The sequence below is a fragment of the Chenopodium album genome, chromosome 7, assembly GCF_948465745.1.
Source record: "Chenopodium album chromosome 7, dcCheAlbu1.1, whole genome shotgun sequence".
In the NCBI taxonomy this organism is placed as follows: Eukaryota; Viridiplantae; Streptophyta; class Magnoliopsida; order Caryophyllales; family Amaranthaceae; genus Chenopodium; species Chenopodium album.
The window spans coordinates 73953221-73966581 of record NC_137840.1 but is presented as its reverse complement, the minus strand read 5'-3'; the positions used below and the strand labels follow the sequence as shown (position 1 = coordinate 73966581).

Genomic DNA, 13361 nt, shown 5'->3' with positions numbered 1-13361 from the left:
GGGGAAATACAAAAAGAAGTATCCATGTCATCACTAGCAAGAAGACTTGCATTTGCTATCTACTTAGCTGCTTTGTTTATTTCTCAATAAACGTAATTAATTTTCCATGGTTGAAACTTTTGAAGGAGAACTAAGACAGAATTTGCCATTAAATAGACCAAACTCCATTGACTACATTGACTACTAGAAGATTATCATATTCGATGAGTAATGTTGAATCTCATGCGAGAGAGTAAGAAGGATGCCTTTATGCCTTTATGGAGAGATGTAGCAAAAAACAATGGTGTTCCCGAAATTGAAGGTGCAAGTTGTGACAGGATGGAGCACTAGTGCTATATCGGAAGATGGCACTTGTTTGTTGTTGAGTGAATCGTCGAATGTCTCATGTATTTAATACCTGTTGTGATATATTGAACTGAACTGTTTACAAGAGATTGAAATTAAGAATTGAATTGAAATTAAGCCAAACAGAACATGTCCTTAGTCACTTGCAAATGTACAATTGTACGCCATGGTGTGCACTAGACTCGATTGCATAACCTTGACCATATTAGTAGTAGTAGTAGTATTTCTCATAATTAGCCACCAACCTAGCTAGTGATAAACCCATGTTCATGTTTGTGATTCCCCGCCAAAACCACCACCACCGTCTTTCTCTCTCCTCCCTTCTCCGCCACCTCTCCACCACCATCACTTCCTCCAAACTCCACACCAAATACTCCTTCACTCCTCCCCCCTCTCTCTCTCGTCAAAACCCTAATTCTAACCCTAGTTCACCTTCCCAAAACCCCAATTCATCAACCAAAATCCGCAAAAAGCCCCTTTACCGCCCTCCATCAACCCTCGATACCGGCGAAAAGCCCTTACGATCAAACCTTCCCTTCGATTTCCGGTACAGTTACACTGAGAGTAACCCCTCTGTGAGGCCCATTGGGCTTCGCGGGCCCAAGTACTCTCCGTTTGGGCCGGGCCGCCTTAAACGGGAATGGACTGGGGTTTGTGCTCCGGTGAAGAGTCCGAGGGTTTTGTCTGTAGACGGGGAAGTGGAGGATGATGATTCTAAGCTGGAGGAGAGAAGGAGGTTGACGAAAGAGAAACTTCTGGGTAAGCCATTGACGGATGCTGAGAAGAAGATTTTAGTGGACAGTTGTCAGAGGGGTAAAGTCAAGAAGCAAGTGAACCTGGGTAATTTGAGTTTTATGGGTTTCTCTTTCTGAATTTTGGATGATTTTATGTGCACTTTAAGTGTTTGATGAAATGCCCAGCTGAATATCGATATTCTTTTTGATGTACATTTATTAATTTTGTGTTTCTCTATAGTATGCTGGATAGTTTTTGGGTAGTTTGATCATATAATTGTATGGGGTGTTTGTTTAATGTGTTTAATGAACTGCCCAGAATTTGTTTGGCAAAGTTTTATGATAGTATCGTGCTAGCAAGTATTGATTTTTTATGCTTACTCTGGATCAAACTTGATGAGGATATTAAATAATAATGTCAAGCTTAATTCTTCTAATACAATTAATGCGCTCTCCTCTAATCCTCTTTGATCCAATGATGGGTTTAGTAAGTACTTTGTATATTATAATGCTGAAAAACTCTGAAGTGCATGGTGCAACGCGACTGAGATGGTTGTGTTTTGTTTAGGGCGAGATGGTCTGACTCACAATATGTTGAATGATATTCACAATCACTGGAAGGATGCTGAGGCAGTGAGGATTAAGTGCATGGGAGTACCAACTATTGATATGGAGAATGTTATAACTCAGCTCGAGGTTTGTTTGCTTAAATTTATGATTACAAATTTTACAATTTGCAATGCAACAACTACTATTGTCATAAAGTGGAGGTGGGTTTAGAATGATTTCATATATGAATTGTGAAACATCATTTAATCGGTAAGGCTGATATTGGAGTATTTCTATTACGAAGTTTCTTGCTGTGCAAAGGACAAGAAATGATGTAAGATTTTTTCAGTTTTAAGATTCCAAACATAATCCATTAGAGTTATATGATTAGCTTATAATCAACTATATATAGACTTGTCCTGCTGAAGTGCTAATATTGGAAACTGATAAGCGAGAGCTAGAATTTGTTTTCTGGTTTTAGATGACCTTAATTAAACTGAACTGTCAACACCATCATACAGAGGCTTAATTAGATGATTAACTAGACATCTTTTTGCCTTAAAATGACAACCGAACTAAATTTAAGTTACATTCCCTCTATGGCCTTTGTGTTTTGTAAATTCTAGTCTTAGAATCTCATTTCTGTGGTTTACCAACTGTGTGCATAGCTGATCATATCTAATTTGTTCATTGTAGGATAAGACATTTGGCAAGATCATCCACAGGCAAAGTGGTCTTCTTGTTCTGTACCGAGGTAGGAACTATAAATTTAAGAAGAGGCCTCTGATTCCATTAATGCTTTGGAAACCCCAAGAGCCTGTGTATCCAAAGCTAATTAAAACTACGGTTGAGGGATTAAGCATTGAAGAAACCAAGAAATTGAGAAAAAGAGGATTAGCCGTTCCTGCATTGACTAAACTCAGTAATTTTCTGCTCTGTTGAGTTTGTAGATACTTTTAATTTTATTTTTTTTCTTTTCTAATTCATGCAATGAAAAATGCAGGTAGAAATAAATACTATGGTGGCCTTGTAGTTATGGTTCGAGATGCTTTTCTTGTGCAAGAGCTAGTTCGGATAGACTGCACTGGTCTTGACAAGAGTGATCACAAGAAAATAGCCGTTAAACTTAGGGTAATTTCTCTGTGCTTCATTGATGTTTTTAGCTGTGTTGAGCAAACTTTGCACATATCTTCTAGCTGTTGAAGCAATGTTACATAGAAATTAGAGGGATAATGAATTCAGTGATGAAGCAAACCTACTCTAATGACATAGATGTTTAATGTTGGTTCCACTTTAATAACAACATTGTATCCATTATGGACAAGGGAATGCTGATTTTTGCTGTACTAAATTAAAGTAAAAACAGGGTAAGATAAAGATCTGCTTAGTGCTGAGAGGCAAACTGTGCAGTGAAAGAAACAAGATGCTGCAAGATGGCTGGACAGCTAAGATAAGTAAATCGGTTTAATTATCTGGAGGTATATATTAGGTAACTCAAAAATCAAATAAAAGTCAATAGGTGGGTTTGAATAGTCTGACAAATAAGATCAGTGATGAGGAATATCGATTCCCGTGGAAAATCGTGGTTCTTAATCACTTTTGAAGCGTCTTTTGACCATTGATGACTCTTCATGCTCTTTGAATTTGTCTACCTTTCAACATAGCCAGGGCTCATTTCAGATAACCAGAATTCTTAGTGGTTGGCCAGCCAGAAACGGTGAAGCTTTGGCATCCCTAGCATCTGTTTACTTGCTCCGGTTGGATCTGTTCTGATTACTGAAAATGCCCTCCTTTCTATAACTTGTATGGGCATCTTATAAAAGGGCTATATAAGCTAAGTTAGCTGAATTTTCTTTCTTAGGCATTCTTTCATCAAAAATCTTCTTTCATGAAGCATAGGGGATGTAGAATCTCACCTTTCATACTTCTAAAAAACTATTTTGAAAAGTAGACATCTTTAATATAGAGTATGTTATTATGGTAGTCCAGCTCTGTTATTGAGGTGTAGCAAAGTACTGTCAATGGCATATGAAATGAATAAGTTTGACATGTGTTGACCCCTAACCAGTACGAATTATATTAACAAAAGCCTTTACTCTCTGTGATCTGGTGTCTTTTCAATTGGAAGAAATTTTGCCTCAAATTCCCTTGACCACTAACTGATCAATAACTACATTGAATGCTAACAGTTCTGATCTGAAATTGATGGCTTTGTTTTTATTCTGTATAATTATTTATACATCTCTAGTTTTGATTCCTATGTTGTTCTGACTCTTGAGTATGTTTATACTTCATTGTAAAGTCCAATGTGTATGTACTTGACTGCTGTTAAGAACTTGTGATGAATCGTATAGATTTTCGTTTAGAAGGAATTTTGTTTTTTTGGTTAGTGTCTTAGTGATAACATGGCAGATATTTTTGTTTTGCTACTTTCCTTCATGTCCATGAAAAGGGAGTAATAAGCATATGTTATGTCAAAAATTGGATAGTGGTGGATCAGTTGTTGGCAAGTGGAAAATCAATTTTCATTGAACTGCTGCTGAACCAAACCAAGTTTCCTGGAGCATGATATGAATTAAGATTGCCCTGAATCCACATTTGGTTCTGTTGCAGCTTTGGATGATATTTGGTGCCTATATTTATTTGGGTTTTTGCACATCTTTGAGCAATGATTTTTTATAGAATTAGATTTTTTGCAGTAATTTTTCGTGAACAATGAAAGTGCTATTTACCCAGTTAATTAGCCTTATTCCTGTGAGATACATATGCTTGTTTGCTGCAGCTCATACAGTCTTTAATCTGCTTTATAATGCTGCTTGTATAGCAGTACTCTGATTGTTTATCACCAAATTGTTTACAGGACTTGGTACCATGTATCCCTGTTATTCTTGAAAAGGAACAAATTGTAGTGTGGAGAGGACCAAACCACGAACCTACGGAAAATAGGCCTATTCTTACAGCAAGGGGGTCTGTTGAGAATTCTATTGATAATATGATTTGGGATTCTTGAGGATGTGAGCTTGTGTATCTGTAAGCTCAAGGGGGACCCTGGGAGCAGTGACTAGATCCAGCTTTGGTGGTACAATTTGTCTAATGTCACGGAAGCTTGGTGATGTAGATGTTTACATGGTTGATCTGCTTATTAAGCATGTGGCATTGTGGCTTCATCCAGATCTAATAGCATGTGGCTTCCCCTTTTTCTGCTTCCCCTTTCAAAAGTGCTGGCAGCCTGGTTGCTAACCAGAGATATCCCCACCTGGTTGCTAAGAGATTACACGGTTGTTTTTAACGAAGATGATTTTCTCCTGTTATTGGACCATCCGACTAATGGACGTATTCCTGAAGATCCCCTGGCAGCGTAATGGACAAGCGGAGTCTTGTAATCATTCTTCCCCTAGAAGACAATTGTGCAATCAGAGTAAATTAGAATTTGGAAATGTTGATATTTTGCAATGAAAAGGACTTAATAATGTTGTGGATATGACTATATCACTAGATTTTAATTAGTTTATTTAGTTAACTTTGTAAAGTATGCCGTGTGTGTGTTTTTTGGAGTTTTATAATTCTGTGGACATAATTAGTTTTCCGTAATTGTTGCTAATTAAGTGAATTTTGAAAAGCATGAGCTATGCCATGTGTTGTATTTGGATCTTTATCAAATTTTAAAAGTAATACATTTCACTATTTTGTTTTAATAAATTCACACTTGCTTTTTAGGTGATTGTGTTTGTTGAAAATGAAGCTAGTTGCTCAATGAAATCATGCACGAACAACTGTACGTAGTGTATCACATGCCAAAACTTAGGAATGAAAACCAATACAATTAACAAAGCAAACCTTGATATTAATTTAACTTTGGCAGCATATGAATATGTTCACACATGACATCAATGTTTTCTTACTTCATAAGGATAGACATTATTTTCTTGATTTTATCTTTTAGAACTTAGAACTCTTTTTAAACATAATTTTTCTTGAAATTATCCTATAAAAACATTTAAAAGAAATAAAATGAACAAAATAGGGTTATTAATACACAAAAAAATGATATCAATTAATGTGGACCAAATTACAATCTCGCTATCAAAATTTTATAATGGGGAATATGCTAGACTGCTAGTGATATCCAATTTGATTTGGTTATTTGTAACCATAAGACAAGAACCAAATCAAATTAAAAATTTACAATTTTGATCAAATTAAAATGTCCTTTTGCCCTTTTTCCAATTTTCAAATAGCCTCCTCCACAAAATAAACCGCGTCTCTGTTACTCTCTTTCACCAAAACCCCACCTCACTCTCTCTTTCTCTCTCTAGATTGTCTGATTTTCTGCCTTTTTACTCAAAAATAAATTCCCAGAATCTTACCAAAAATCAGGCAGCATCAAATTAATTTGGTCTCTTTTGCCAAGAATCCCCTGTTTTTTCTGCTCTCTACTTTGTCTCCTTCAATCTAGGAATTTAGAATTTCCTCAAAAATGGCGGATCATAATCTTACCACCCCATTTTTGACCCAGGATGGAAATAATCAAACCCCAGCAATTTCAGATTCAGAAAAATCCCATCTTGTTCTTACAATCGAAAACCCTAACTCAGAAAACCCCCAAATCAATTTTCAAAACCCCTTTGAATTTCTGGGTGTTGAAGGGTTTAATGATCACCCTTCTACCTCTGCTGATCCTTTCAGAAATCATACCCTGAAAATTGTTGGGGTTTATGAGTGGATTAAGATTTTAATTTGTATCCCAATTGCTGCAATTAGGCTTGTGTTTTTTGGGTTGACTTTATTAGTTGGGTATGTTGCTACTTTGATTGCTCTTCAAGGTTGGAAAGATAGGAATAGTCCTATGCCTAGATGGCGTTCTAATCTTATGTGGGTCACTCGATTTAGCTCTCGTTGCATACTGTTCTCTTTTGGGTAAGTTTCATTTTAATCTTCCTTCTTTTTTTGATGATTTGGATTGAGAATTGTTTGAAATGTTGTGTTATTTTTATGCAAATTGTTGGTATATACTGTATTTGGTTAAAGATTGGAATTTGAGTATTTGATGTTTTAGTTTTGTGTGGAAGTAGTTTTCATGCATAATGTTTTTTTGGGTTGTCTTGAAAGTGAGCCGAAGGAACTTAATGATTTAATGACTGGATTTCTTGAAATGTCCTTTGATAAGATTGACCATGGGAAAGAATGTGTAATGATTGTAGTATATTCATGGTTTTCTCTTTGATTATGAGTAGTTGCGATGATATGACAACTAATTCTGGATGGTGGGATGATTTTAAACGGAGTTCTTGCGGATATAATTCATAGGTTGAACTCATTGGCACACCCAGAATAGTGGAATATGTGCTTGAGAATGCATAGTAGTTTTGTTATGAATTTTACAGGAGATATGAGATTGGTTTTGCAAATTTTGTGATTGCTTTGCCAAGGAAGCTTCCTTGGTTTGGTGTGTTACCTGCCTCTATGTCTTCTTTTGTTTTTCTTTTTGAGTACGTACTAGAGGAAATTCATGGCGACATTTTGTTGTTTTCTGTGTTGCAAGCAAATTCATTATTATGCTGTCAGCATTTCAAGTTAGTGTTTATCTGAAATCTTTCTATTTTGTTTTAGGTACCATTGGATAAGACGCAAAGGACGGCCTGCACCGAGAGATATTGCTCCTATCATTGTTTCAAACCATGTATCATACATTGACCCAATTTTCTATTTCTACGAGTTGTTCCCTACAATCGTTGCGTCTGATTCCCATGACTCAATGCCTGTAGTCGGGACTATTATCAGAGCTATGCAGGTATTGACTTTACTGACTTAATTTTCTTCCTGATTCTTTGTACCTTTTAAGTTCTTGTGTTCTTGGTATAGTTATACGTTGCCCTGTGGGTAAATTAAAAATCTATCATGCGTTGAAGGCCAATGAATTAGTGACTGATGTTTGCTCGATTATATATGACTTCTGCACTCATATTATAATCATGATTGATTGCTTTTGTTTACAGGTTATATATGTGAATAGGTTCTCACCTTCATCAAGGAAACATGCTGTTAATGAGATAAAGGTACAGGAACCTGTGGCTCTTTCTGATCATCTGATGTCTTTTCAAAATACATGTATTTGTCTTCCTAATGGCCTCATGTTGTTTTTCAGCATGTAAATCTAATAAGACTTGATTACCATGTTCCACGTTGACTTCCTGAATTTCATTAGTATTTATTTTTTTGACTTAGCAAAGAACTTTGTTGATGAAGAGGGTTGGGACTGTCTATGAGTGCTAAAGATAGGAGCTTTGATAAGCTCCTCCCTTCTCTTTTCCAAACTTAATTTTCCATGTATAGTGATTGTTTGATATATTCCTACAATGGAGGGTATTTAGCTCCTAGACTGCTACCATTCTATCGATGTTGGTAGATAAATTACGGCACATAAGAGATCATGATGGAACCAGTTCAGTGTTTAGTAATAAAAAGTTTGATTTGCTATTTGTTTATCAATTGTAAGGCATTTGATACAGAAATGTGCTTTCAAGGACCTGTGTACAGAGAAAGGCTTCATGCAATAGATTTCCTCGTGTTCTTTTATTTCCGGAGGGGACTACCACCAATGGAAGATTCCTTCTCTCTTTCCAAATGGGTGCATTCATTCCAAATCATCCAATTCAGCCAGTAGTAGTTCGATATCCTCATGTACACTTTGATCAATCCTGGTATAACTTTTACCATGTGTTATTATTCTTGAATTTTACTCAGTTATTAAAGCACCTTACTTTTGTTCTTGGTTAAATATTAAAGCATTGATTTTTCCATTGCATATCTAGGGGTAACATTTCCTTGGCGAGGCTGATGTTTCGAATGTTTACTCAGTTTCACAATTTTATGGAGGTATTCTTTCTTATCTATTTACTTATTTTCTGCTCTCTATCACATAGTGGCGCGGTGCTATGTGGGCATCGTTGGCAAAATTAGGGACAATTCTAGTGATTGGATAATTGATAGTGTGATACTGCTTTCATTTTTGGGAAATTTGCGTATCACTGGCATAGAGAAATGGTAACACAACAAGGGGTTGAGCCTTAGCCTTGTGTCACAAGGGGGGAGAGGAGGAATGAGGTCAAGTTTTGGATAATACTCTTTTATGAGTTGTGCTGAATGAGGACAAGATAATATGTATCATGATTAGCTTCTTTTTTTCTTTTCTTTTTTTTTTTTTTTTCTTTTTTTTACTGCTTGTTAGCTTAAATGATGCCTGTTACTTAGAGCTACCTGCAAGTGTTGGATATTGATACATGTCCAAGTGTGAGATCTTATAATTTTATGTAACATTTTCATGTTTATGGTCAATTATGAACTGTCAACTAGTGTTTGTATCAATATTTGACAATGCGCTGGTTTCTGAATCGGTCTTATGTTTAGGCAGTGTGATGAAGAACTTGTTTATTGATATTATTTTTGCTTTTCGTTGACCAGGTGGAGTACCTCCCAGTTGTACGGCCTTTGCACAGTCAAAAAGAAAATGTGCCTCTTTTTGCTGAAAGGGTGAGTTCATCCTGTGTTCTCCACTCCCCACCCCCCAAAAAAAAAAAAAAAAAAAGAAAAAGAAAAGTCCGAGCATAGAATTACTTCTTAACTTTCATATTTCGGATATATGCAGACTGCCCATGCTATGGCCAGTGCACTGAATGTTGTGCAAACATCTTATACCTATGGGGACATGTTGCTTCTGATGAAAGCAGTTGAATTAAAGCAGGTGAGTGGTTTTATTAGTCTCTTGACATTTTCTTATTTAAAAAAATGGATTTGCTTGCTATCAAGCTTTCGAGATTTATGCTTCTTTGTTGTTTGTTGTTTTTTTTTAAGCTGTGGGCTCTATACTGTAAGAGTGTAAGCTGAAGGATATTTCTATTCATTGTTGGTAGATTAGGAAATTTGTACTCTAGTAAAGTTTCAATGAAGTTTTTTTTTTTTTTTTTTTTTTGGGTTCCAATGTGGTGATACTGGTTATAAACTAGAATTAAACATAAAGCACATGCTTTCAGATTTGAAGCTGATGAATTGATTTTTCCTGTTTATTCTCTTCCCTTTTCAAGAAATGAATTATGCTGCAGTTTTGCTGGCTCTGAATCTCCCTTTTGTCTTATTTAGCTTCCCTGTTCTGCCCGTGTTATAATTTAACTGGATGACCATCAGCTTACTTGGAATTGGCAATTTTATCTGTTGTCAGTATTTTAATTTTACAGATTCAGTTGTGCCATTTTATAACATTAGTGGTCAGTTTGATTCAAGGTTAATATAAGTTATCACTTGAGGTAGTGCATCCACTTCCCAAGCACGTGTTTTTATTACTTACATTTTGACACCAATTACTGTTACGAACTTGTTTGGGCGAGTGGAAACGGATTAATATGGACATCAACCATAAAAAATATATCATGTAATTTGCATCCAATTTCATCACTATTTCTACAATTGATGATCTTGTGCCAAATGAGCTGCAAATGAATTTGGTGTGACTAACATCTTACTTTTGCAAATCTCAGGAAAACCCTTCAAGATTTATGGTTGAATTGGGTCATATAAATTCGGTGAGTATATTTAAGCTACAAGTTATTTTTCCCCCTGGTTTTTAGAAACCAGAATTGAACTGTTTATTGCACATTGTACTTCTAGGTTAATGTATCAGTAGTAGGCATTTTATACATCAGATCACATTCATGACTAGGGATGTGCTTTTTTGTTGGTGCATGCATGATGCTAATTGCTATTGGAGCAAAATAGCAAAGCTTCAGATTACAATTATCTGGGAGAAAGATATTGAGTATCAGAGGATTCAAAGCTCTAAATAGTAAAATTAAGGTCTTTTGTCCTATGTGTTTGATATTAGAATACTATTCATAATGGTAATACATCTGTATCTCTATCACTGTACTAACTGCCTATTCAAATACTGATGTGATGCCTGCATATTGTGCCTTTCTACATCTTGTTGTCATGTGTAATTGTATGCTTCACATGATGGTGCTTAGTCATGAAAAGATATACGCAGTACTTCTTTTTCTTTCATTTTCATGTACAGTCTTCTTGATAAACTTCCTAATTTACAGTCTTACCGCGTGAGCACTATGGAGGCTTTGGAATTATTGGAGAAGTTTATATCTATGAATCCTGATAGCAGGTATGTTTGGTTAAATCCATGAATGATTATGACACAACACTAGTTACTGAGCAACTTAAGTTCTGACCTGTAAAAATACAATTTTTTTGAGCAGCAACCGACTAAAAGTCATTTATTTTAGAAACAATGAGTTGAAGAGAACATGGCTAAGTTTAATATTAATTATGCTTTATGTTGGTGAATATATGAATATTATAAGAGGTATACTGCCATCACCATTGAAATTCATCACTTCATACAAAGTGCGTATTTACTACTGAACTGTTATTGATTTGTAAATTCATACGATATGTTATGGCTTAAGTGATGTTATTTGGCAAATGGATGGAATTAATTGCTTTTATGTATAATTGTTTGATTTATACATACAACAAAACAATATTGTAGGACACTTGAGTATATGCTTTTCTTAATTTTAGTATAAATCATGTCTTCTACATTAGTTCTGGATAATTGTAGGATATAAGCAGATTCTCAGCCTTTTTTCCTTTGCAGTGGCTGTGTGGAGATTGGGGACTTCTTAAGAGTTTTGAGATTGAAGCCTTGTGGTTTATCTGAAAAGGTGTGTGCATATGCTTCTGAGATTTTTGCTTGGCTATAAGTGCAACTTTGAGTTTCTGTATACCCTTGTTGACAAACATTGGAAGTCTTACACGATTGGCATATGCCATTTTCTGTATCACAAAAATGATGGTGAAGTATTGTTGTTTTTGGGCAAAAGGTTGGAGGACCAAACCTTGGGCCCCTAAATTTTTACGGCCCAAGATCCACGACTGCGCTTTTGGCTGTGGTATAATATGTCGTCACAACTTCTAGTCATTATACCAAAATTTTCAGAAAATGAAGTTTTAAGTGTTTCTTAGAATTGTTGAAGCTAGAAGAATTAGCTGCCTTGGTAATATAGCAATGGGGACTCATTCACATTATTGTTATCCTTTTTGACTTGCAGATTTTTGCTTTTGTTGATATCGAGAAGATGGGAAAAATTACTTTCAAACAGGTAATGGCAATATTTCTGCTGTGTTACAAATTATATCTGTTTAGTATGTTCTGAAATTTTTTTCCAACAAAACTTCATTCTCTTAAAGGTAATTTTTCTCCCAGATTTACCTTGTTATGGGATATGTTTATGATAAAAGGGAGGAGGAAGAGGGGGGATGCAAATTATTAGTTTTGAAATGTTGTGGTAGTCTTGAGTTGGTTTTTTTTTTTTTTTTTTTTTTTTTTTTTTTTTTTTTTTGTGAACGACAACTTATTCATGGATGATGTTTTGCCTGCAGTTTTTGTTAGCATCATATCATATCAAGAAACAGCCATTATTTCATCGTGCCTGTGAAGTTTCTTTTACCAAATGTAGTGATGAGATCCAAGATCACATATCTAAAGAAGAGGTTTGATATCCGGACCACTATGTCCAACCTTAAATAAGATCAAATTTCATATGGCTTAATTTCTTATTTATTATGATGCAGTTTGGAGATGTGATTCGACTGGGTATTCCAAATGTCAATGACCATGATGTAAGATCCCCCTCCCCCTTTTAAAAATTCTTGTATACCTTGAAAGCTGTATTCTCTTTTCTTTTACTCAAGTTCTTGGATCCTGTGATGTTAAAAATTTCAGATTAAAGAACTTTTCAATATGTTCGATATGGATGGCGATGGGAGAATTAGGAAGCACGAGTTTCTCTGCTGCTTAAGAAAAAACCCGCTGTTCATTGCCCTCTTCTCACCTCTTCTTCAAGATGGGCTCGAGTACACTAGCAATGGGCTGGAGATGGTTTGAAAGAAAATATTTGGTATCTTCATCGATTGCTGTATGATTGGTTTGCCATTATATGTTATATATATTCTTCTTCACTTCCCCTGAGCCCTGGAGTGGGTTTGCATATGGCAGATGGGTCTGAAATTTTTTGGCAACTTCAGATCCTTCATTTAGTAGTTTCTCGTGGTTGATGGTAAGCCAATTTGGGGGTGATTTTTTGTGTAATAGCATTGATTAGCATATTGAAATACTATGATGTAGCAATGGTTTTATGACAGGAAGTGTAGTGCTTTCTAATATACAGATTGTTTGATATACATATGTGTACTTCTATAACGTTTTGGACTCGAAGCTATGACCAAATATATTACTCGTATACGAGTAGTATGCTGTGTTACCAAATGCAATTTTGTAGTAATAGAATTGTACCAAGTGCAATGTAAGAATGCAGGAGAAAACTATAATTTTTGCTAAAGATTGGATACATTTTGCATCTTATTTAACTTCAAGTCTTGGATAAGATGGTTTCACACAATTATTTTGAGATTTCAAATATTAGAAACGATTTGGAAAGAGTTTAATTTGGTACAACAATTCTTGTGTTGAAATGTACGTCCATATTAAAGTTTTTAGTCGTGAATAGTTGTATATAGTTCTAAGAGAGAGACATCTTAACTAAACACCAAAGTTATGGTTAAGAATTACTCGCTTAAACAAGGATAATAGTTCCTTTACACACAAAAAAATATTGTAGTAGTTGAGAAAGAAAGTGTGTGTTCACAACTTCTCATTGTTTATAAAGA

At 35.3% G+C, this 13361-nt stretch overlaps 2 protein-coding genes across 2 annotated transcripts; both read left to right on the top strand.

Moving 5' to 3' along the window:
- The first annotated feature begins 553 nt into the window (after positions 1–553).
- On the top strand, positions 554–5321 carry LOC145638516 (CRS2-associated factor 1, mitochondrial-like). The gene is made up of 5 exons (XM_081689494.1): positions 554–1185; positions 1648–1775; positions 2325–2550; positions 2632–2759; positions 4489–5321. Exons 1-5 carry the CDS (start codon positions 609–611, stop codon positions 4636–4638), a joined length of 1209 nt encoding a protein of 402 aa, XP_081545620.1. The 5' UTR covers positions 554–608; the 3' UTR covers positions 4639–5321.
- Positions 5322–5860: 539 nt separating this feature from the next.
- On the top strand, positions 5861–12960 carry LOC145639523 (lysophospholipid acyltransferase LPEAT2-like). The gene is made up of 14 exons (XM_081690782.1): positions 5861–6545; positions 7239–7419; positions 7625–7684; positions 8166–8329; positions 8441–8504; positions 9090–9158; positions 9274–9369; positions 10160–10204; positions 10724–10794; positions 11290–11356; positions 11744–11794; positions 12075–12185; positions 12267–12314; positions 12418–12960. Exons 1-14 carry the CDS (start codon positions 6106–6108, stop codon positions 12577–12579), a joined length of 1629 nt encoding a protein of 542 aa, XP_081546908.1. The 5' UTR covers positions 5861–6105; the 3' UTR covers positions 12580–12960.
- Positions 12961–13361: the final 401 nt, after the last annotated feature.

Coding starts and splice junctions, on each gene's coding strand:
- LOC145639523 (XM_081690782.1), top strand. CDS start 6,106: ATGGCGGATCATAATCTTACCACCCCATTTTTGACCCAGGATGGAAAT. Junction 7,420..7,624: donor CTATTATCAGAGCTATGCAG/GTATTGACTTTA, acceptor TTTTGTTTACAG/GTTATATATGTGAATAGGTT. Junction 8,330..8,440: donor GTACACTTTGATCAATCCTG/GTATAACTTTTA, acceptor TTGCATATCTAG/GGGTAACATTTCCTTGGCGA.
- LOC145638516 (XM_081689494.1), top strand. CDS start 609: ATGTTCATGTTTGTGATTCCCCGCCAAAACCACCACCACCGTCTTTCT. Junction 1,186..1,647: donor CAAGAAGCAAGTGAACCTGG/GTAATTTGAGTT, acceptor TGTTTTGTTTAG/GGCGAGATGGTCTGACTCAC. Junction 2,760..4,488: donor AAATAGCCGTTAAACTTAGG/GTAATTTCTCTG, acceptor AATTGTTTACAG/GACTTGGTACCATGTATCCC.